Source organism: Idiotropiscis lumnitzeri, chromosome 7 (genome assembly GCF_059441095.1).
Source record: "Idiotropiscis lumnitzeri isolate Australia: NSW breed Sydney's pygmy pipehorse chromosome 7, RoL_Ilum_1.0, whole genome shotgun sequence".
Classification (NCBI taxonomy): domain Eukaryota; kingdom Metazoa; phylum Chordata; class Actinopteri; order Syngnathiformes; family Syngnathidae; genus Idiotropiscis; species Idiotropiscis lumnitzeri.
In genome coordinates, this window is record NC_142397.1 from 2,298,958 (window position 1) to 2,324,033 (window position 25,076).

At 41.9% G+C, this 25,076-nt stretch overlaps 2 protein-coding genes and 1 non-coding gene across 3 annotated transcripts in view; 2 read left to right on the plus strand and 1 right to left on the minus strand.

The window, feature by feature from the left end:
• The window catches only part of LOC148333059 (LHFPL tetraspan subfamily member 6 protein), a 42,705-nt gene extending 32,985 nt beyond the window's left edge, over positions 1 to 9,720 (plus strand). The window contains exons 3-4 of the mRNA XM_088299752.1: positions 7,677 to 7,775; positions 9,458 to 9,720. Coding sequence (XP_088155878.1) covers positions 7,677 to 7,775; positions 9,458 to 9,576 — 218 coding nt within the window. The 3' untranslated portion in view covers positions 9,577 to 9,720. The remainder of the gene's footprint in view (positions 1 to 7,676; positions 7,776 to 9,457) is intronic.
• A 7,443-nt stretch (positions 9,721 to 17,163) lies between these two features.
• Positions 17,164 to 17,236, minus strand: trnak-uuu (transfer RNA lysine (anticodon UUU)). The gene has a single exon. It is a non-coding gene; the product is annotated as a tRNA-Lys (tRNA).
• Positions 17,237 to 17,626: 390 nt separating this feature from the next.
• On the plus strand, positions 17,627 to 22,045 carry nek3 (NIMA related kinase 3). Its single transcript, XM_088300791.1, is given in 13 exon segments — positions 17,627 to 17,879; positions 17,991 to 18,084; positions 18,329 to 18,426; positions 18,772 to 18,855; positions 18,931 to 18,998; positions 19,099 to 19,185; positions 19,496 to 19,550; positions 20,206 to 20,274; positions 20,276 to 20,407; positions 20,528 to 20,633; positions 20,837 to 21,082; positions 21,690 to 21,813; positions 21,934 to 22,045. Coding segments are annotated over 13 exon segments (1,344 nt in total). The 5' UTR covers positions 17,627 to 17,762; the 3' UTR covers positions 21,998 to 22,045.
• The last annotated feature ends 3,031 nt before the right edge of the window (positions 22,046 to 25,076 follow it).

The following is a 25,076-nucleotide window of genomic DNA, read 5'->3' on the forward strand; positions in this document are numbered from 1 at the left end:
GAGGGAGGACATTGAAATATTCACCACTTGTTCGGGGGCGCTATTAACATGAAACGTGTTCGTGGCTTTGATTTTCGTCCCTCAGGAAGCTTCCTGGCTCACAGAGCCTCGTTTGCACCCGTTTAACCGTTACATTTTGACAAACGGACCTAAATATACTTGTTTGTATCATTTCATGAACTACAGTACAAGCCTGTCTGAAATTAATAAGTGGATTCGTAATCCTTCCATCAACATTTCACAGATAAATGGAAGTACTTTTTTTTTTTTTTGTTTCTGTTCCTTATATTTAGTATGACCATTCAAGTTTACTTATCCAGGAAAAGCAATCGAAACCAGATTCTCCTGCTTGTAGACTGCAGGAACCCGTGAATTTGTCTTCGGGAATGAAATTAAGTCAAGTTTTCCACAGGAGCCTTCAAAGAGAAACAGGTGCATGTTTCTGTAACAAAGTGCTTCTCAATTATTTTCTGTTATGCCCCCCAGCAAGAAAAAAAACAATTCGTGCCCCTCCTAATCCACTCTCCGCCGCAACTATAAAGAAAATAATTTCTGTTCCAAAACAAACCGACACCGTAGACACAATGGGCAAGGAGAGCACCACTGCCAACTAGTGGAGCGGAGGTGCAATTACACGTCATTGAAGTACGACGGGGAAAAAAGCATGGTCCCCAGGGTCACGTGCGGCCCCCTCAGCAATTTCAGGGCGGAAATATGACATTTATTTTTTTATTGGTGTCAAATGTCAAAACAATTTGACCTTGAAGAGTCAATGTAAGGTTTCGAAAAGGTGATTAGTGTCAAGATTTTATTTTTATGGGCCTATGAAATAAAACGTACCCTGAGGAGGTTTTCCCGTATTGGCTTTGCTGGTCTCCTCTCATGGTTTCGACATTCATCAGCTTAAAGTTGGTGAGAAGGGATCCTCGAGCGTTTTGCATGAAGTACTACTATTAAAACATAGAAATACGACTAAACACTCCGATTGCTACCACCATGAACAAAATTAAAATGCAGTAGCACACTGAAACCAAACGATCATCACTGCCAAACTAAGATCCCCAAAAATATTTATAATCCCCTATCAACATTTTAAAGTGTAAATATAAAAAATATATATTATCTTTAATTAATCAGCAAATTAATCGGTTGTCTGAATTTTATTCTGACCATCCGATTCGGCCCCCAAATACGCCTTTGGGCCACAAAACTTCCAAGTCACAAGACTTTGCAGCTATGTAAAGAGTGACGAATGCCGGCAGAGTTGGAACATATGTGTTGTCTCATTCATGAGTACGGTTGATGTCATGAAAGCATGGCAACCAGGACTCGCGGCTGTTTTGATCCTCTCTGCGAGCGTTCTCCTTCCACGTTGTTCATGTTTGAGATTCCGGCAGCGGCTTAGCGCCCGAGTGAGAATATTTACGAGCAAAGGGTAAGCATACATCATTTTAGTCGACAGCCCACGGTGGAATTTCTCTTGAATCCTTCAGTTCTGCTTATTTAACTGTACGTCTTCGGGAACGGAATGTGGACAGCGTCCAATGTGCAATCCTGAAATCGGAGGGGACACGCCCAAGGTCGCAGGGAGGCCCCGCTGGAAAAAGGGAAACGGGAGTTAAATATCTCCATCCTGCTGTTTGATCACGGTGTCAAACTAATGGCCCGGGGGCCAGATTCAGTCTCCTATTTTGACATTTTATGCAGCCCACTGAGGCAAATTAAGTGCATCTACTTTTTGTTTTTTAACAAAATGTATTAGTTATTTTCATTTTGGCGGAAAATATTTATTGACATTCAACTTCTCAGTTTGAATGAGTTTTCTCATTTATTTTTACCCAATCTGCCCTTCCTCTAAATGACTGACATCCAATTTGAAATTCAATTTGTTGTTAAAAAATGTGTATGCCACTCCCAGTTGAAGTTTACTGTCAAGCTCAAGATAACTTTAAAAACAAAATAAAATAAATATTACACTTTGTCCCGCAGAAATGTGAACTTTAATAGAAGAGAAATACATTTAGACATTCAATATGACAGGAATGATAGTCATGTATTATTGATCCTCTTCAAGGAGCTGCGACGATCCGAGCCGTCTATACTACACAGAAATCTATATATATAGCCTGTCTGACTGTCTTATACTGCCCCCAGGTGGCCAAGGGAGGCAGCAGCACAATTGAGTGACGATAACGGTTTAATTTGTTTAAATTATGTTTCATTAAGTAATTGCTGTATATTTTTTAAAAGAGCGTAATGTTAGCGATTGCTATGTTTGTCTTTGAAAATAGTTTTTACTCACTAAAATATTTCCAGGCCGTAACGAGTTATTAGCATTTCCATTCATTTCAATCAGGCGATATGATTTGAACTCATTTGGCCACGATGTAGCTCCGCCCCCCACCATGATGTGCCTGCCCAAAAAAACAAAATGCATTTGAAACTGCTGTGTTAGTGGCTCGTCCTTCCACCACACTCAAGACTTTCCAAACACAAAGTATATATAACCTCCCACTTCCTCAGTTTCAGCCCAAGTGCTGCCCACAAAACTGGCGTTCCTGCTTAGTCGCTGCCGAATGAACCAGAAGTTTGTTTTCACACCGAAAGTGGCACACGCATTAATTAGCGCTTATAGCGTGGAACTGCGTTGACAAATGAGCGCGGCCATGAGATACAAACGGTTGTTGACAGAATGCTTGTTGCGTCCACACTGAAACAGATCAATATAACACACGCACGCGCACGCGCACGCGCCACGCTCCTGTCGGACGCCCGGCGACTTGATATGTTGACGTGATCAAACGAGCTGCTGAATGACAACAAACGAGCAGAGCGCCACTTTGTCTTTTTCACTTGTAAGTTTCCATCCGTCCATTTAGTGGAATTAACGTCTCTTTTGTACTGCTTTTAAATTTGCAAGACAATACGCCTTTCCCAGAATAAAAGGCATCGTTCCCAGAATGAAGTTATCAGAATTTTTTTTTATGAAGGAAAGATTAACCCAACAAAATGATTCAATCTGTTTCTATTATTTCTCTAGGGGAAAAATATTTCAATAACCAGACAAATTGTAGTTCAAGTTCATCTTCCTGGAACTGCTTTGGTTTGGATTTCAAGAGAAAACTATCAATTCTTATCAGGCTATTCTGACATGAAGAAAAGTGCCTACAAAACGGGATGTGACTTATTTTTGTTTTGTCTTTGAGTGATTTTTTTTTTCTGCTGCTACACTTGTTTGCACAATACTAGTGATGGGTAAATGAAGCTTCAAATCTGCTTCATGAACCAGTTGTCATATTTTTGGACTCCGGTAGATGGCGCTCTGTTCAACATTGGGCTGACTTGCCATTTTTTTAAACCCTTTATTTAAAGCAACAGTGCCATCTACAGGACTCAAAAATACAACAACTGGTTCATGAAGCAGATTTCAAGCTTCATTTTCCCATCACTACACAATACCGATCGTCAATCACATCAACGAGTTGTTAGTGGCAGTCAAAACTCTGGCAAGTGGTCCAGGACTGTGTTTGACTGAAGTATCAGAAAGATCTTTGTCGAAACCTAATTTTCCAACTCGATTTATTTGCTGGAACCCCTGGAAAAGTTTGAGCAGAACATCCTCAAAGAAAAGCCTTTTGATGAGCTCGTTGTTGATTTGTTATTTCCACTTCAGTGAAATCAAGAAGTGTTGCGACCGCTTCGATGAGCACCTCACACTTGAGATTCCCTCGTAAATCTCTCTATTCAGCCTCAGAAAACAGCGGCGAGGCTGACGGTACACTCGGCACGGGCCTCGGCGAGCGCGTGGGCTGATCCGAGCGCGAGCAAACTGCCCGCAGGAATCAAAGCGACGTTTGAAAAGAAAAAGGCGTCTCGACTCGAGCGCTGTTGAAGCTTGTACGCTTCCAACAAAAAAGTGCAGATTTTCTTTTAACTTCACTTCCTGTTGGCGGAATGTCCCAATACTTTTGCGCAAAGTTTGTTATTTTTCTTAGCTCAATAGTCGAGTTGCTTATTTCAAAAGATCAATAGTTCGATCGATACGATAACTTTGTGCGTTTGTTCATTTGAGAGTTTGGTTGGTGAGTTATTTTGTTTGATCGATTGGTAAATATTTTGTCGCACAAATAGACGGCAACAACTTTGCTCATTAAAACAGAACAGACCCAAGAGAGGGGAAAAAAAAAAAGGATTTTCTGAACTATAGCGCGCCCCCTACTGGTGAAGGAAAAATCCACAGAAAAGCCAACACAGTTGTATTAGCCGCATGGTTCAAAATCAAGGAAAAAAGTAAGATAAGATAAGATGTCCTTTATTAGTCCCACAATGGGGAAATTTGAGGTGTTACAGCAGCAAAGATATAGCAGCTTATAGTCCAGAAAATATGGTAATTAATTTATTAAATCAATAGTTCAGTGACTTATTTAGTTAGATCAATAAATATTTTGCTAGCTTGATCGATGACGTGAATTAGTTTGGTCATCAATGCTGTCCTGTGAAATAAAAAAAAATGTGGAAAAAAAAAATGGTCATGAGTGTTTTTCCAAAGGACAGCGACGATATGCAAAGAATCGTCTTGCTCCTTGACAAAAAAAAAAAAAAAAAAGGACCAGGCTGTGAAAAGGGGACTTTAACATCAGGTAACCAAATAAAAGGATGAGGAATAAAGAAGACAGGACGGGACAATGAACTTCCCCCGCGGGTTGAAATGTGACATGAAAAGTGAATCGATGGTGATGAAACGCAAAGTAAATGAAGAAAGATAAGCGAGTTCGGCACATTCGAAAGCGATCGAGTCCATTTATGGAAGTTCCTCCCAGTTCGCACAGCGGCCTTTTCAGAGAAGCCATTAAGGCCGGAGATAGTCGCTGTGATAATGGAGATCAATTGAAACTCAATCTCACAAGAACTTCTAGCGCGACGAGGCCGATGTGGGCCGGTTGCCGTGGCAACAGCAGGACACCCAAACAGAAGGCTGAAAGTTGGACAAACAGTGGTGGTTTGGAAAATAAAGCCGTAAACAAAGAAATCCGCTCAAGAATCGCGGCACTTGACCTTCTCGGAAAGTGTAGGGCGTCAACGTTTGTCCTGGTGGGGAGGGGGGGGTGTCAGATCATGCCGCCAAAGCGAAACGCCTCTTTCGGATTCAGAAGAAGCACCTTTGACGGGGCAAGATTGCCGAAAGATCTCTTTTGTCACTTAAACAAAAAAAAAAAAAAAAAAACGGGGGCTGGTATAATCTTGGCTGGTTCGTGGGTTAGTCGGTTGTTGGTTAGCTGGTTCATTTAGTTGAGTCGTTCCTTAGTTTGTTCACCGGATTACGCAAAAATAACAAACGAGCTTTGAGAGCGGCTTCAGGAGTTTTTGCTTATTTTAACTCATTCAATCCATAAGACGTACATATACGTTTTCAAAAACGTAGTCCCCGCCTCCCAAAGACGTATTTATACGTCTTTGCCTTTTTTTTTGCATTAGAGCTGTTTTTTTTTTTTTATTGCATTAGAACACAATATTCTGTTGCCATCGCAAAATCAGTCAAAGTCAAGAAAAACGCTGGAATTGAGGGCTTTCCTCTCTTGAAAAATTCTGGGATTAAATGAGTTTGAGGCTCGAGTGTAAGCACAAACCAGGAAGTAGTCTGCTCTATACCAAAAGTCAGCAAAATTATCATTTTTTTTAAAGGTTTATGCTTTACTGTGTAACAAAAGTCAGCCAAAGCGTCGAGGTGTTGGATTTGTCTCTTGTCGGAATCCAACGGGGCTCTTCATGTGTCCTCATGTGCGCAGCCGCACCCTTTCTATTATTTTGCACCCTCAAATCAAAGCCAATCTTGACTCTTTTGAAGAGTGCAGAGAGTAGGATACTACTACATTAACGCCCCCCCCCCCCCCCACACACACACACTCGCACACACAGTCTTGTGAGTGTAAGGAAATTCAGTTGGATTAGACGCGGCCGCGTCTCTCCGTGTTGCACTTGAAAGGGAATCCGTGATATTGTTAAATATTCATCGCAAATACATTATCAAGCTGGCTGGCAGTGCCTTTCACTCTTTACGGTGGCAAATTTGAATCAAAACGCCATTTGATAATGTTACGTAACGCCACAACATGTCGGTGTGTGAGCGTGTGTGCACCCTGTTGGCTGCTCGCACAAGGATTTACATCCAATCCCCCTGCGTGTCACTTTTTCTGTGATGCTTGGCTCAAAGTTTAAATTTGGGAAGGAGAAGCAGTTAAGTTGTCATGGATGAGGGGGAAAAAAATCCCTTGAACCTCTCTGATCCTGAGTTGGAATTATATAAGCTTTTTTTAAAAAAACATTTTTTAATATACTGTATATACTCGGTGGATAAAAGTTTGCATACACGTTTCATCTAAATGAAGCATATCCACTAAAAAGAGGACACATGATGGAAGATTGACTTTAATTGCTTGAACCGGCAGCAATAAAGACTATTTTAAAAGGTTTGCGACCCTTTACACACACGTTAATACATTTTAACTCATTCACTGCCAGCCAAGTAAAAGAAAAAAAAAACTGAACTTTGACGTCTTTAGCCGTCAATGGAAATAAATGAGTTAAAAAAAAAAATTCTAATGATACTTCACCTCTATTAAACGAACTGCAAACAATTTCTATAGAAAATACTGCGCGTATTGTATAGAAAGTGAACGTTATACACGATTAATTCTGTGGCTTGATAATGAAGTGCTGCATCCATGAGTGAAAACGCAACGCTGTCTTTGTGGGAGCTTGTGTGTTTTTCAAACTTCACACTCAATTTTTTTAGACTCGAGGCACAACAAGTAGCTAATGTCGTCGTCATGCTACCTGAGGAAAGTAGAGGGTGAGAAATGGCACGCTGGCATTAGACGGGACCGCCCTATCGAAACAGGTTAATTTTAGCGAGCGTCAAAACAGGGTCAAATATGTTGATTTTTTTTTTTACCGCGTAAAAAACAAATTGGAATACAAACTTGAACAGAATGTTAAAAAAATAAATAAATAAATAAATAAATGTCTTTGTGCATCATGATTTATTCTTCCTGGTGTCATGTCGACAAAGAAGAGTTTCACACCTACTGTAAATGTCATCGAATGCCGTTATATTGTCTGTCATGGTCTCATACAAAACATTTGAGAATCGTCCACCATTTTTCACTTTTCAATTCTGCATGCATCTGTAAACAAGGTGATAAAAGTGATGACAACAACGAGGGAGACGTGTGTGTGTGTGTGTGTGTGTGAATCTGGCTGCCGCGAGGTGCTTCTGGGGGCGTTTTCATTAGCTTGGCAACACACAAAGTGCGTGCACATCCACACACCTCCCGGGATGCTCGCAGACCTCCTGAGGCTTTTGCTTTTCGCTCATTACAGGAAAAACCTTTTTAATTTCTCAAGGAAAATCCGCCAGCAAGGTCTTCCCTATGCACCTTGAGTAGTGATTGCGGTAATCCCCAGCAAATGTGGGATGCACGAGTCACAAATTCAGCTTTTAAAACAAAAGAAAAATTAACATTGTTTGTATAAACCCCAAAAATGTTCTGCCAAACCATTTGGTCTGATGAAAAGTTGCTTAATGCTCACAGAAATTTATACTTTTTTTTTTCCTATTCTGACCAACCAAGTCCTTCCCGTGCATCACTAACCCGTGACCTGCTCTTGTTTTCTAGGCCTGCTCATCGGATCCGGCTGTGCGCTCTATCCGCTCGGGTGGGACAGCGAAGAAGTGCAACAGACGTGCAGCAACAGCTCGGACCAGTTTCAGATCGGTGAGATGATGTAATCATTCAAAGAAAGAAGAAGAAAAAAACACAAACGCGTTTGCGGTTGCTTCGATTTGCCTCGAATTGAAGTCAAAGCTCGTTCAAACAACACGAGTCGTCTTTCGTAAGAGCGGGACGATAGCACAATAAAAAGGTTATTGTGGTGAGCATGTTAAAGAAACATCTTTATGGGATGTTTTGCAATAATAATGTATTTCTACAGCACTCACCAGTGGTGTTTTATGTTATAAAAAATGTGGAACGAGCTCCAAAAACTATGGTGAGCTTTTTTTTTTTAAATGACAATTTTTCTGTTAGAGAAATCTATAAAAATGTTTGAACACATCCAAACAACAAAAATGATTTAATGGAAAACTTCAAAAGTCAAATCCAATTGTAGCTCTCAAGCAGACGGTCGCAACAGAATTGGATGAGTCACTTGTTGCTAGGCAGAATTTGTGGGGCACAATTAAAACTCCCCTGGCAAACTCGGTCAAAATTAGCCACGCCCACTTGGTTGTCTAAATGCCGCCCGTAAGTTCCCATAATTTTTCTGTTACTGCCTGAGAAGATTTTAAATTATAATTTGTCATGATTAAAAAAATAAAAATAAAAATAAAAAAATCATGATTTATACTAAAGTTTTCATTTAATTTTTCTTTAAGAATATCATATATTTTTTAAATCCATAAAATGTGAATTGCACAATCACCACAAGTCATTGTGCTTCATGATAAAACTTCAACCGTGAAAAGGAATTTTGTCTGTCTCTCAAAAGCAATCAACAGAATTGGTCACTTGTTGCTAGGCAGAATTTTTGCGCACTAAATCAAAACCAGCGCTCTTCGACCAATGACAAACTCGACATATCAGTCACGCCCACTACGCAATTTAAATGACAGACAAAAAGGTTGTGGTGGGGCAAAACTGGAGTTCTCCAAATAGAAATTTTCACATTGGCATTTTATATTCGCAATCCAAATAGTTTGATCTAAAATCTCGTCCAATTTTGTTATCAGGGTTGAAAGTTTCACGTATCTGACAAGCTCGTTAGCGCACTCTCATGACAAGTGTTGTTTGTCTAGCGCCAAAAGCTTCAGGTGTTCAGAACATCACCAAGGTCGGAAATAACTTCAGCTGCATGTTTTTATTCATTTATTTATTTTTTTAACACCGTCACACCTCTTGCTCGTTAGCGCGGCGTTCTCTCGCGGGAATGGCACGCGTTGCGCGAATCGGATTCATTCATTTGTTAGATTCCCGATGCTCGACATTTATAACGCTCGTCGAACGTAGCTGCTGCAGCTAATCCCTTTTTTTTTTTATTATTATTATTAGGTCGCAACAAAAAGTATGCTCAGGTCGGTACGATGGCAGTTAGAGCGCTACTAATTTGTGGAACGGCGCCATAAATAGGATTAAATATTTATTTTCAATTTGACGCCGATTTTCGCAGGCTGTCGGCGTCACTAAAGCGAATCGCGGGGAGTTCACTGTACATATACAATTTGTTTTAAAATCATTTAAAATGTATTTTAAGTAGGTGGGAGGGGTAAAACTATTAGGAAAACACGACAAATGGAAATTTTCATGAGGAGAGTCTGTAACGTATGCGTTCCGAAAGACCATACTAGGCTGCGCATCCCGAAATGTAATCAACAACTAACGTTCCGATGTTTTCTTGGCAGGTTCTTGCCAGATCGGCTGGGCTTATTACTGCACGGCGGCGGGCGCGGCGGGCGCCATGCTGCTGTGCACCTGGTTGTCATGTTTCGCCGGCAAGAAGCAGAAGCAGTACCCGTACTGAAGGTCGGAGGAGCCAGGCCTGCCGAGCGGCTCTAATGACACGGTGCACGGCGAGCGACAAACTGCAGGGACCCTTTCATAATGCAGCACACACACACACACACACACGCACACGCACACGCACACACTGCTCCAAAAAGGTCAGGGATACCACCTCACATTCGTATAGAAAATGATCGCTTTGATATCATCTGGAGGCAAGTTGGTGTCGAGGAACTATGTTGAACTGAGGGGTGCGACTTCATTTAGACATGCTAACGGGCTTTACTGCCTTCTTGTGGCCTCTGGAGGTATTACGGACTCTTTTTTTTTTTTTTTTTGGCTGGGCACTGATTACTCGTGACGGGTCAATGAAGCTTCAAATCTGCTTCACGAACCAGTTGTCGTATTTTTGGCCTCCAGTAGATGGCACTCTCTGATCAACATTGGGCTGACTTGCCATTTTTAAACGGTTTATTTAAAGCAACAGCGCCATCTACAGGACTCCAAAATACAACAACTGGTTCATGAAGCAATTTTGAACCTTCATTTTCACATCACTACTGATTACAGCAGAGGTTGTTCACTGTATTCGTCTTTCGAGTGAAATTAGAGGCTTGATCTAAAGTGCGTTGGAACGTTTGCAGACTAACTAGTGTGAACTCTTCAGTTATTGAATGTTCCAGGACAAGAATCTGAACTGCAAAATTTCGAACAGGTCAAAGTTCACTTTCTGCAGGGTTGTTGTCACCTACAAACAGTGGCGGTTTCTGGTATGAGCGAGATTTCTTAATCAAGGATTTTGCGAGTGGATGTTGACGTGAGAGCGTATCGGCGTCAAGGAAGTAAGGCAACTTTGTTGCTGGAAGATGAGGAAATAAAGGCAGCACATTGTTAGGGGAAATAATCCGCCGTACTTTGAGCTGCGTTGAAGAAGAGAGACTCCTGATGAACGTGACGCTGATGGGAAATGGATATTTCTAATTTTCCCAAATTTCAAGAAGGTCAAATGAAGTTCACTTGTCAAGGTTTGAGCACATTTTAGGTTCATTCACGACCGGCCGAGACAAAAAAAAAAAAGGAAATAAAAAATTTAAAAAATGAACGAATCTTTGACGTCTTTAGTCGTCAATGGCAGTAAGCGCGTTAAATGAATTTTCCGACTTTTTGAGAGTAGTGTCCACACACACACACACACAGTTTTGAATCCTTCTCTTAATGTGTGGACCAACCTGTTTGTAACGCTTTATTTAACAACTTCTCTTTCTGTTCAACCTGTTGAAGTTTATGTGTCCTGTGACGACAACTTAAGTCAGAATAAAAAATAATAAGAATGCTATTTCCGACTTCATCGTAACGTGAAGTGTTCCCGTATTTCCCTCGACGGTCTCATCATTGCCTTAAACGCCAACGCAACCCCCCCCCCCCGAAATGCAATAATCCCCGACAAGCTTCTTCTCCAGCTCCCAACCCCCACAAAAGAAGAATGCATACCTTCTATGTTATGTATGATCATCTATTTTTTATCCTGATGGCACGTTTTCTTTTGTTTTATATTCACACCTCCAATTATTCTGTTTTTGTAAATAAATGTTTATGGAAAAAAGTTGTGCGGCGTGTTTTGTGAGAGCTCACGTTCCTCAAAAGCTTTTTCCCATGACCTCCTGATCCTCTTGAGTACCCGTGGGAGAACTCGCCCCCTCCTCTTTGCAATCGATGAAGAGGATAAGGACACGCGGCGCACTCGGAATAACTTTTATCGATGTGCTCGATCCCGCGACCTTGACTCCCATTTATTTGCCTTTTGATCAGCCGGATCCAGACGAGGCACCTTGAACCGCCACGCCAAAATTGACCTGCGTTCGAGATTGCGCGTTGCTCGCTGACTATTTTTAGACACGCGTCCACACTTGAGAGATGCCGGTGCAAAGTCAGCTCATTTACATCTGCTCAGCATGCGCGTTTCCCCACATTGAGCGGCAATTCCCAACCCCCCCCCCCGACCCAAATAATACCGATCGCACCTTCCCCCTCTGCTCCATTTCTGCTCGTGAACGTGGCTCTTCATCTTTATTCTCTGCTGATTGACCCGCGCTCACAGCGGATGCCTCATCAGCACACTTTCAGGGCCTCTTAAAGGGGAATTATCACACCTTTTTTTTTTTTTTTTTTTTTTTTAAATGGTAGAAACTAAGATAAGTGTGAGAAAATAAATAAATCAAAATTATGCAAACCGGCACATTGTTTCGACTTAATTTTTACAAAATGGAAAACTTCTGTTCCGTTCTAAAACTTTTATTGGTCAATTTTGTTTTATTCTCAAAAAATGTTGACGTTATCTTTGACTCAAAACTGATTTTCCTGTCAAATAAAATGGCTGCATTTACACAGCAGATTTAGGTGAGACATCACAATCAGATCAGATTACCGTATTTTCCGGACAATAAGCCGCTACTTTTTCCCTAGATTTTGAACCGTGCGGCTAACACAACGGTGCAGCTTTTCCTGTGGATTTTTCTTTCACCACTAGGGGCGCTCTATCGTTCCGAAAGCTTTTCTTTTTTTAATTAGCTGCTGCGTCTTATATACCTGTGCACCATATAGTCCAGAAATTACGGTAATTTCACTCTTTAAAGGTGAGCAGGGACTCAAGAGACGGCAACAAATTAAAGTCAACTTTGCATCATAAAAATCCTCCAGTGGTGGCGAAAAAACACGAGGTCCAGGCGAGAACATCTGTTCCCCGAAGATGCTCGGTGGAGAACGAAAAGTGAAGAGAGGGGTTGTTATCTTTGCGCCCGCACTTGAAAGGCGCTGAACTCATCTGTGCGGCGCTTTGGATGGAAAATGAAAAGCACTTGAAGTGTGACGCTACATCTGCTTCGCTTTAAAAACAGTGAGCGGGTCATCCAAGAAACAGACGACACCCTGGACTGACCACTCGCCAATCGCCAGTTTTACAACTCGGGCAAAAACAACCGTTTGACTGCCTTTTGTTGCCGTGTCGTCGCTGTTCTGTGAAAATAGCACCGGAATGAGAAGTAGGGGGAAATTGAGCAGACATTATTGGACCAGAATTTCGTAAACTGAGCGGTTGAAAGAGGTGTGAAGTTTGAAGACAGATTTTGCGGCGATAATCTTGCACAATAGCATTCGCATCGTCAAAGTTTGGGCATCGGCAGCCCGTTAGAGCCATCGGTTAATTCTTTCTAATTATGATTTTCCCCCAACAGGACTACAGCCGAGATAATCATTACCCCCAGCTAGTCTTTGTGCTCCTTTGACACCAGGCACGGCGCGAACATCTTGCATTATTTATACGGCCGCCGTTTCCGGCCGGATGAGAAGCCAATAAAGCAATCGTGAAAGCCTGCGTGGAGGCACATGAGACTTCAGACGGCTCTTGCTTGGTGCTGCATCATCAGGGTGATTCCAGGTAAAAAGATGTTCACGTTCTGCGGTCGGAACAGGTTGACGAGCTTGTAAATGTGGACATTTTTATGGAAGTGGATCACGAAGGACACAGAGAACAGGTGGTTGTTTAAGTCGGAGGCCAAGTTCAAGAAGAGAAGAAATACACTTTTTGTGGAATTTGTGTTTCAAATGCTGAGGAGCTGCTGCAAAACTGAAATTAATTTAACGTTATGTTCCTAACATGTCATGGATACGTTGAATAGTTTCATATTGGAACGATTTGAATCAGTAGAGAAATATAGAAAACTTTTCTTAAAGGGGACGTCAAGTCAAAACTTTTCTTTGGCTTAAAGCATTCTAGGCCTCGCCACTAGTTGAGAAACGGTATTCGGATTAATTTTGCATTGGTGGAATATGAATTAAGCAGGAAGATACGGCCATTTTTTTTTTATCCATGTCAGGGGGTCACTTGCTGTCGACAAAAAAAAAAAATGACAGTCAGTCGGAGTCGGACCAAAATAGCCGACTTCTTGTTCCATTTTTGGTTTTGAGACTTTTTCCTGCCACCAAGACTTTTCGCGTAATTTAGTATTGGTAAACTTGGTTGAACTGAATTTTTCTCACTTTCCAAGGTAGTGAGTTTACGGGTTTATTTTGTTGCCCCCCCCCTTCAAAATAAATCCGTACCTTTTCACCAGGACTACCAAAAATGTTTTGATTTTCTTTTCTATGAAGGTAGTCGGTAAGCGAAATAAAACAAAATTCCAAGAGGGCCTGGCGTTCGGGCCCTCATTACAAGTGCGAGCAGCAACAAACGGGCCCCCGCGGCCCCCCCCCCCCCCCGACAAGGAGGATTTATATCTTGTGTTATTGCAAGTCCACATTCCTGACATTAAGGGGCGCCTGCGGATCTCTTGGACCTTCATCACACGTTTGTTCCAGCTTGGACTTGGTGGACTTTAGTTGCATGTTAACGAGCCACATTCCTCCCACGAATAATGATGAAATATAAAACACTTGAGTCATCCGTCTAGCGAACAGTAACAGTCGACCCTCAACAATCAAATAAACATTTTAGGTTAAACAAGCCAGCAAAATTCGGTGAGTTTGTGAGGACTTATGAATTGAATCGCTTCTGTCATTTAATTTACTCTTTTATATATTGAATAAAATGTCCCCATTGAAATGCCGTGAATCCATTACCCCCCCCCCTCCCCCCGATGAAATAACACCCCGCCCCCCCCCAAATCATGTTTTTAAAAATAGCACTGTTTCATGTTCCTTGTGAGTGGCAATTATTTTTCTTTTCATTTGTGTGTTTGGTTGCTTGTGGAGTTTAAAAAAAAAAAAATAAATAAATAAATAAAGGCCTGAATGCAACTCCAATTTTGGTCCACACCATGAAATAAATGAATATAAATATTTAATTTATGCAATATATATAAATTAAAAAAAAAAGTCAACCGAGCAACAGTTCGTACCTTATGAGCCTCAAAAAGTTGAGGCGATTGTAAGTCAAGGTTCCCCCCAAAAATGGTCATTTATTTGGCCTAATAATCAATTTGGAGAGTTTATATATGCGCAAACGTAAAACTTCATTAAAACGGAATTTTAGATCCCTTCCATATGATAAGGAATGCACAGAACAAACTGTCAATGAAGTTTTCAAAATCATTCCGAGATTCCAAGCGGCGAGGCTCATCCATCAATCTATTAATTGGAATTCTGACAGTCTCGGTCCGAGAGGCAAGCCCCCCCCCCCCCCCCCCCGCTTGCTGCGATTAATGAGATCTGGAATTCCATCTGATCACATTTCCAGTCTCACACAGTGTTGTCAACGTCAGACGCTTCCGCGATTTGACGCTTCGTTTGCGCCCGGCGTGGAGGACGAGACTCACACGACCTGACTCAAGTCAGACTTAAATCGGCTAAAAAGTTTTAGGATTCGCGGCTCGGTTTGCAAGACGTCTGAAAGACGAGCAGATGGCACGGCTCGTGTCCCAATACCAAGACCATGTTGGTTGGAAGCTCGGATATAACAGATTGTAAAAACACCAAACCGTACGTTAAAGATCATTAAAGTTGGTAACATACCTTATATCGCTCCACGTAAACATGTCCAATCTCAAACTTCATTCCCCCCAAAATATGAACTTAACTATCTATATACTTTTATCCCCCTCAGGTTTATCCTCACATCTTGCTAGTCAAAGATTCCTGTCAAGTGGTAATTCCTCACAAACGAATGCCAGCAGGGGTCCTCAATCCTGTTCCTCGAGGGCCGCTGTCCTGCCTGTTTTCCGTCGCCCCTTGATGCAACACACCTGATTCAAATGATGAGATAATCAGCAAGGACTGCAGAAGCTCGATAACGATGCTGATCGTTTGAATCAGGTGTTGCAGCAGCGGGTGGGGCAAACAGGCAGGACACCGGCCCGAGAGGAACAGGATTGAAGACTCCTGCCTTCAAACCTGTCAAAATAAAATGATTTTGTCAGACTTGCAAGAGGCAACCTATAATCCTATCAAAGAAATGTTATTTTTGAGAGAGACCGGCAGTCGTCTTTGGCCTGCTGCTACTCGAGTTCAGCTCAAAATATTGACGGCTGCTGTCAAATGTTCGCAGCTGGATGACTCAATATTACTGGTATCGCTATACAGCAGGTCGTCTCCAACGTTGGTTCGGTAATCAATCATTATCGGGGCCACGAACCACCATGACCTATCGGTGGACCTCTTCTCATTTTTTTGTCCTCAATTGGAGTGCAAGAATGGGCTGGCATGAGAATTTGGGTTTGATTTTACACTCAGTGTAGTTGATTCATTGCAGCCTCCACGAGTTAAAATACTTAGACGTTTGCACAGAACTGCCCCTGAAGTCCACATTTAATTATGTATTACTCTATTTTTATAACACAAGTAAAATGTTTGAAGTAGTTTTATCTTTTGGGCAAGCAGCATCAATTACATTTTTTACAATTCACGTCAGGGCTTCGTCCTTACCTGTACCCCACGTTGTCACGGTAACGAAGGCTGGACTGGCCACTGGCCAAGCAATAAAATAGCACGGGAGAGGGCTGGCTCCTGATCCTTGGGGAATATTGATGGAGGCATGAGGACACCTGGGGCGGCCGCAACAGTTGGTTGAGTGGTCGCCCCCCAACCCAATGTTTGCGGGTTTGATCCTCAGCCCTTGTGACCATGTCGAAATGTCCTTGAGCAAGATACGGAAGCCCCAGTTGCTTCTGATGCTGTGTGGCCTGGATGTGAGAGAGGAGACTGTGTTAAACCGTTTTGAGAACCTTGAAGGTAGAACAGCACCATACAAGTGAAAGCCCGTTTACCCGGGAACTGTTTTAAAACGTTAAAAATGTCCAACTATGTCTCCTTTAGAGAAAAGAACAAAAACAGCCTGAGCTCAACCTTGGAAGGATAAAGTGATAAACAGCAGGAGCAGCAGCAAAGGCAATGAATCAAATTATTACTGGGAGGATGAACAAGTGTTTTCGGGTCACGGGAAAGCCATAAAAGTGTGGCCTTTTCACGCTCGAATGAATCTTGGAAGTCGAGATTGGAAGTTTGGATCCGGCCACTAAGTGTCATTCACGACACATTAAGCGGCTTCACTGATGTGTTGGGATAATGAGCTTCGCCTTGTTTCAATTCGCCCATCTATTCTTTCCGAATCGCTGACTAAACAAGGAATACAGCCAACAATTAAAAAGTCCTCTAATTATTTGTGAGCCCTAAACACAAAATCTCTTGTTTGCTTTTTATTAAACTGTTCTTTCTTCCTAATTTCTCTGGGAAAAAAACCCATCTTTTTCGAAAGTTTGTTTAGAAAAGAAGAGATATTCATAAGATTTGAGTTCATGCCTATCTAAAGACAGGCAGAGAATAAAAGAGGGGTTCTCAAACTCTCTTAAAGGGGGTAGTTTATCAAAACACCCCCAATAACTCTAGGCATGAAATTTATGAAACTACCTTGTGTGAATCTCATTTACTACATATTTTACACAAGCACATGTACTTGTACTGAAGTACAGATGTGAAGTCTGCACTTAACCACCCATTTTGCGTCGACACGACGCCACTGAACATTCATGCCGACGTATATGATGTCATGATTTGTACTTATGGTTTACAATTTATGTGAACACACATTACACAAGAACAGAACCGAAAATAAAAGAGCCGCCCGAACAGGGACTTGAACCCTGGACCCTCAGATTAAAAGTCTGATGCTCTACCGACTGAGCTATCCGGGCTCTGTCAGTTCCGCTAGAAGCTTACTTTATAAAATTGTAACAGAAAGATGCCGTTTTAGGAACAAGCCAAAATGACAATAATATATCAAGAAAATAAGAATGTTACTGACATGTACGCAGCTGTGCCTCATTAAGAAAATGACCAGAGCTGACAAACTGCCGCTCTTACGACATCACTTTGACGCAATTTCTATCTTTTTGCGAAATGAAATCCGTTACATCTCTCTTGAATTGCAAATCGTTGCGGATTATTTACTAACGTTTTCATTATTTTGACACATTTGGGAATTTGTTTGTAAAAATAAACTACTCCAAAGTTATAACAATAAAAGTAATACTCTTCCGCCATCTTGAGGCCGGGCGGTAACAATGTGGACGTCATGTATGACGTCACACAAAACACGAAAGTAGCGGCGAGCTGCATAACAACGCTCGTAAACAATCATCGCTGGAGTGTATAATACAAACCGCATTTACTCTCAACAGTGAAATTGTTAAATGTTGTGTTTTGTCTCCCTTTACGTATATGGAGAGATATTCGGTGCACAAGGTCATCGGTGAGGGGTCTTTCGGTCGAGCTTTGTTAGTCCGATGTAAAAAGACTCAGGAGAAATATGTGCTCAAAGAAATACAGCTGCCAAAGGTATAATACTAAGGCATGTTTAAATGTGACTTCAACAATTGGTTGTTTTTCCCATAAAAGTCAGTCTTTCTGTATCTACATTGACATGAAGCTTCTGTTAAATGTATGTAGCGTGGCTCCAGACAGGAGAAGTCAAGAAGGGAAGCTGTGCTGTTGTCCAGCATGAAGCATGATAATATTGTGGCTTTCCAGGAGGCTTTTGGAGGTAGGTGGCGAAAGTACAAGTACAGATACTTGTGTGATTAAAATAAGAAGTACTGATTCCACTCCTGTACATGTGTTTAAATGCATTTGAGTACAAAAGTAAAATTGCATTTTTACAGTCAAGTACTGTATAAAATACTAGTTTTGATACGATGGCACAATGAGGAACACATGCTTTATTATTGATTACTGCCCACGACTGGGCGGTCATGATACCCCAATGTTGACATTTTGTGTTTGTGCAGCTGATGACCTCTTGTGTATTGTGATGGAGTACTGCAGCGGAGGAGACATGCTCGACAGGATCCGTCAACAGAAGACCAAGCAGTTCTGCGTTGATGACGTAGGTCTCATTAAGTTCATACAGTGAACGGAGCTGATGCAAATTGCAAAACTACAACTCCATGAGAGACGCACTAAAAATGTATGGAATTGACAAAGACCCAAATTATAATCACAAAACACACAAAATAGAAATAATGCAGTGAAAAACCTATAACGATACCTATTACTACTTTCCTACTAGCCATTTTACAAGACCAAAATAAATCTCAAAACCTTTACGCCATTTACAGTAAATAAGTGATTTGTAACCGGATCTACAACTCTATAACTCAATTAGCGATCGGGATCTTTGACTTTTTATTCATTAATTAAAAAAAAATAAAAAATCTTTTTTCGCTTTTAGATCTTAAAATGGTTTGCTCAGATGTGTGCCGGTGCCAAGCATATCCATGATAAGCGTGTTTTACACCGAGATCTCAAGTCCAAGGTGAGTTTTATTTATTTATTTTTTCCAGGAACACATGCACCATCTAACAAAATCCACCATGTTGTTTCTTCCCAGAACATTTTTCTGACAGATAACGGCACAGTCAAGCTCGGTGATTTTGGCTCGGCGTGTGTTCTTAACAGGTAACTTACCAAGTAATCTAAACATGCAGATACTCTCCAGACTGTCCAACCAATCAAGTCCACGCCGAGACTCACTGCAAGTCCGTTTTGCGCACTGCAGCTCAAAGGCGTATGCTCGTACGTATGTCGGTACGCCGTATTACGTCGCTCCAGAGATCTGGGACAACAAGCCGTACAACAATAAAAGGTAAAGGATGTTACTTTAAAAACACGTTTACTTTACTTGAACATTGACATTACACTTAACTATTGGATAACCACAAAAAAAAAATTAAGAATGAATAAATTAAAATGTGTCACACAAATTAAATATAAATTAGTTACAAATAAATGTTTGATTTAAAAAATAAAAATATTGGATTGGATTTAAATAAAAAGTTTAAACCACTGTGACACGATGCAGTCTTTGAATGTTTACTTCAGTGATTCCTTGATGTACCACTAGAGGGAGCCCTCATGCCACGTTTTGAGAATCACGCTTGTTGTGTATTTTTCAGTGACGTGTGGTCTCTGGGCTGTGTCCTCTACGAACTGTGCACCTTGCGGCACCCGGTAACTCGTTTTCATACAAACCTCCCATATTCTTTGTTTCGTTTCGTTGGTACTGTGCACCCCCGCATACTGGCTGTTTGGTATTCGCCCAGTCTCTTGATTTTATTTGGAACGTCACCTCCATAATTCATTGGAGGAAAAAAAAACACCTATTAGCAGTTTTTATGCCTGAGCATAAAATTCAGCAAATAGGTGAGTTTTCAGGGATTGCCGGAGGACAGGTTTAAAAAAATAAATAAAGTAAGGTCGTGATTTGTGAATATGCTGGGTTTCACTCCACAGTGGTGCCTTGAGACAAGTGGCTTTTTTTAGATACAAGCTGTCATTTATTTAGTTGTATTTTTTGCTTTGACCCTTTAAGGGGATGGATATTTGAACACTGACAGTGGAGCATCACATGTAGACAGGCAAAACCATCCTTACAGGCATGTGTAATTATACATGGTTTTCTAGAGTGCAATATTGTTGAATAATACTTTTCTTATGAAAAATGTTTTTTTTTTCAGATTCTTGACATTTCTATTAATTACGAGCACTGTCGAAAAATGAATTAAAAAAAAGCTATGTCAAGGCACCACTTTTTGTAGGACTGAACAATGTGTGACAAGTCGCCAGCAAACAGCAAGGAGTAAAAACTCACTCGGCAGGTGTTCAGTTCCAGGCGCCCAGTTGGAAGAGTCTGATCCTGAAAGTGTGCCGCGGGGCGTACCCCCCGCTGCCCCGGGCACCTGCCCCACGAGCTGCGGCTTTTGCTCAAGCAGATGTTCAAGACGGACCCCCGAGATCGGCCGTCCCTGCGCACCATCCTGACCTCTCACCGCGCCTCCAGACTGCTGCGAGCGCATCTGTCCTCCCAGGTAGCGTCCCGCGACCCGGCGTCATGTCGCAACCGGGCGCCGTAACCTGTGACACCGCGCTGTTAGTTCAGATGGCCGCGCAGCTGAAGTTGATTTTTTTTTTTTTTTTTAATGTGACAGGCAATTGAGGCGGAGGAACGGGGAAGGCGGTGGAATCCGGATGAGGGAAAGAAGGTGCGTGAACATCTGAAAGAGAAGAGCGGGAGCCAAACCACAACATTGGAAGGTTAGCGTCCAAAAATGGGGCAGCCCTTTAATTTTTTGGTATAACGCCAGTGATGATGATGACAACACCTAAATACCGTGGAGCGTATTCATTTGGAACTTTTTGCATTTATTAGGGGAGAGGTGTTAATTTTTTAGCGTGTCACGGCGTGTGTGGGCTTCTATTTGAGGAATTGCGGCATTTAACAGCGAGTCGTACCATAGATGCGGACGTTCACGACGAAGACGGAGCGCTCCCCCCTCGAAGGCGGTGGGCCCAGCCCTCCGAGACGGCGCTGGCGATGTTGGCCGATGCCAGCCTCCAGTCGAGCGATGACATCACCACGCCCGTCCCTGACGAAGCCCGGCGGCGCAAAAGATGGCGGCGAGAGCCTCCGGAGAGGCTGCTGAGTCTGCTGGGGAAAGCTGAACTGAGTCCAACCTTCAGAACCTTCGTGATCCACAGAGAAGGTCCGTGCTGGTGGCAACGTCACTCAATAGCGCCTCAAAATGATCCAGGCCATGCTATGCACCTCCAGAATTAGGGTTGCAAATTTTGGTTTTAGATAGAGTGGGAGTTCAAAAGGGTTTCAAGGATAGATTAGTGATTTGAATTAGATTTTAAAGCGTGAGTTAGGTTTCAAAGTAGGGTTTCAAACTGGGCTAAGATTTTACAGCCATTTTAAAGCCAAATTGGTTTGGGTTCAAATTAAGCTTCCAAGCATGGTTTTAAATTATGGTTTCCATATAGTGACAGTTTCAAGGTAGGATTTCTAATTAGGTTTTTAAGGCAAGGTCAGGATTTCAAGCAAAGTCCAAGCTTCCGAAAAGTGGCCTCGCCATGAGCTGGATCGTCCCTTTGCCCTCCAGTCCTGCGGGTGGCAGTAATGCGCTATCCAGTTCTAAAAGCCGGATCTGTACCAAAATGTCGTATTTACGTCGATCCTTGCGTGGTTTTAGCGGAACCGTGCGAGCTTAATAGCTGACGAGCTAGCAAGACGTAACCTCTGAGCTCACATTTGGGTTCTTGGCAAAAGTCACAAAATTGAGAATTCTTCAAGTTGTGTATTTTGATTAGGTGCCAGTCCTCTGATGGGTCCGCTCTCCCAGCCTGGGTGCGACGACACAGACGGCCCCGAACAGGAAGTCGACGCGGACGATGACGACGAACGTCTGTGGCCGCGCTCCGATGACGACGACACGTAAGAGTTTTGCGCTATTATGTCATGTAGTCAAAATATTAGGTACGCCCGCAACAAGTGACGAGACGCCATACAGGAGATGAACATGACCTTAAGACGTGCCATCGATTTTTCTCGCAGGGATTTTGAGGAAGAATCTCCATGTGACTGGATGGGCCAATTGGAGGAAATGTTGCAGCTTTGAAGGGAAATAATTTTTGCGGACAAACTAATAAAGACTGATTGTGATTCACTATTTTGCCTGCCTGTTGTATTTGAGATTAAAATTTTACTCATTCACATTTCGATTCGGATGAATTGGTTGGATAATACATATTTTATTTATTGAATGGCCCATTTAAAATGCATTAAATATAATCTTAAAAAATCGTACATAAAAATGAGTCTTTTCGATTTACTTATTTAAAATTATTTTGCGTAACTGTTATTCTTTCTGTTCTTACGAGATAAAATCCATGAAATAAAAATGTTTCCAAAAGAAATTTCAAATGTGACTATATTGCCACTTCCTGTTTAATATCTTTTATTTGGACATTAAAATTTGAGTTAATCACATTTTTTATTTGAATTTAAATATTACACATAGGAATGGGAAATTGTGAACATGTGCGTTTGATGTCTTGTACTCCGCCTGTGCGTTCATCAGGTTAGCAAGCACAACACTCCAAATTCGCTCGCTGGGGTCGTCTGGAGGCTTCTTTAGGCTGGGGGGCTGTTCAGGAAGTATTTTTCCCACAGCAGCGGGGTCTTGGCTAGGTCACGTCACTCCAGTCCACCGCAATGTTTTTATGACCGCTCGCAGCCGGATGTTGCTGTGACCACCATCAGCCACTAGGTGGAGTCAAGAGCTCTCGCACAGGTCAGTGGCAGTCACTGACATTTGGTAAAATAAAAACGAGATGCGTATTTGTAATGTATGCATATTACCATGATTCTTGATCGTTTACATTTTAAATGTTCAATAGTTCAAAAGGGGGCTTTTTCTTATGGTGTAAAAAGAATCTATATAAAATTCTAAATGCAAAAAATTCCTAAATATTAAATGTAAATGTACAGGACTTAAAAGTAAAATGCAACTGAACTTTGGTTCGTCTGTGATTATTTCACAGACCACTAGAGGGAGACACATTTCTGAGAATCACTGCTCGGGGATATTAATTCATGTGCATGTTTATGTGGTGATTTTTCAGTCGTTGTCAGCACGCCCGACGGGAAGCAACGACAGTAAAAAGACTTCCTTGCTTTGTCTTGTCACATGAAAATCTTGGCCAATGACTTGACTGGACAAAAGTATTGACACAGCCTCCTTTGAAAGTGCAATCAAACATATAGACGGCGCCCGCTGTTTTTTATTTCTTTTTACATGTACAATACAGTATTTAAAAAAAAAAAAGTAAAATCATATTAGTAACCTTTGCTTAGTTTTAGTCGAGCTTTAACTCACGTGAGCAGGACTCAAACATCAGACGACAGCCTTTTTTTTTGCAACTGGTGGCCAATTTAATTCCACCTTGGCAGCTCCATGCAAAATTCCCTGCACATAAACTTTGCAAAACAATTCACTGAAGGTGAAAAAGAGGAAATGAGCATCTCGAATCATCACTTTGTCATATTGTGACATCTACCGTTACTTTTATTTCCTCAATTTCAGAGTTGGATGGTGCCGCGTATCACGGAAAGAGCGCTTTAATTGTGACATTGACTCACGAAGAAGAGATATTGCCGTTTTGTGACACCCTGAGCAGATGAGCAACTAATGTAACGCACTAACTTGAGTACACCGGTTTCAAATTCTGATCCTCGAGGGCCACTACCTTGCCTCTTTTTGATGTTTCCCTCCTCCATCGCGTCACAAAAGATCAGCTCATCAGCGGGCTCTGCATCAATTGACTCAGGCGTGTTGATGGAGGAAAACATCCAGGATAGAGGCCCTCGAGGACCGGCGTTGAACGCTTATCAGTGTCGTTTTTTTTCCCACAACGAGTTGTGCTGAATTGTCGTGATGGTGAGAATAACGTGCAAACTAGTTATTGGGCCCTACACCGGATGTCAAGTTCATAAAAGAAAAATGCTCCAAAAGAGATGCCAGGAAGGATGCGGGGCACGTGTCGCATCTGGCTCCTTAATAAACGAGTCACTTGGGAATTTTGGAGACATTTTCCGGAAGGAGAAATGATTGAAATGGAGTCATTTGAGACGGCGCAGATTGTTAAGATATTGACCCGGCAATGTCAACATACACGACGCGTCCTTCGTTCATTTAATTAGGCGCTCCATCTAATGACATCGAAGATGAAAATTCCGCGAGCGATGACTAAGTCGCTAAAGAGAAGTACACGCTCCAAGGGTGGAGCACCACCTTCCTGTTTCTAACAAAGCACTTGAAAGGCAGGCGCGGTCATTGTTGCGTCTATTTCGGGTCCTCTTTTTCTTGTGCCAACCCATGAATTATATTGGACTTTTATCTTGACCGCCCGGTTAACGCCCCACACCAGGACTGATATGTCTCTGTCTCTCTCTCTAATATTTTTTACATTGTAAAATAGATGAAAATAATTGTATTATATTTTATTTTTAATTTATATATATATATATATATATATTTTTTTTTTTTTTTTAAATAGTAGAATTAATACAAATATTTACCAATGAATGAAAGAATGTCCGTCGTATTTTTGTGTTGCGCACAGCCCACTCTTCTGTGTTTAGGCTACTCCCCCCTTCCGCCCTCATCAACTCCAAGTCTAGAGTTGACACAGAGTTCACGTGAATGTCTCACACGCACTTGCAAGAAGACACAAAGCTTTACATTGCGTGTGTGGATGATTTGCAAATATATGGAACGTGTCCATCGAGTCCCCAAAGTTGTCCACGTGCACCACGACACAGAAGGCGTCCGTCGTCTTCTGCTTTTAGTCCTTGATGTCACTTTCATTCACACCTTCGTGTAGGAAGTCAAGCAGGCAGTATGTGCGGCGGGATGAATAAATTCGTTACTCCTGTCTCGGGATTCTTTGGAGTAGCTGAGCCTCCAGCTGTACAGCACACACACACACACACACACACACACACACGCACTAATGTCGATGATTTGCAAGTGTGTTAGTCACAGTGGACATCTTTCAGTGTCAGGTGGGATATTTTAGTTTGGGTTGAGTCCATACGTATGGCAATAATTATTTTATTATTATATATTTTATGTCCACTCTGTACCGTCTTCGACTTTTGAGGTTGGTGAAACAGGGCTCGGGCCGTCTTGTGTG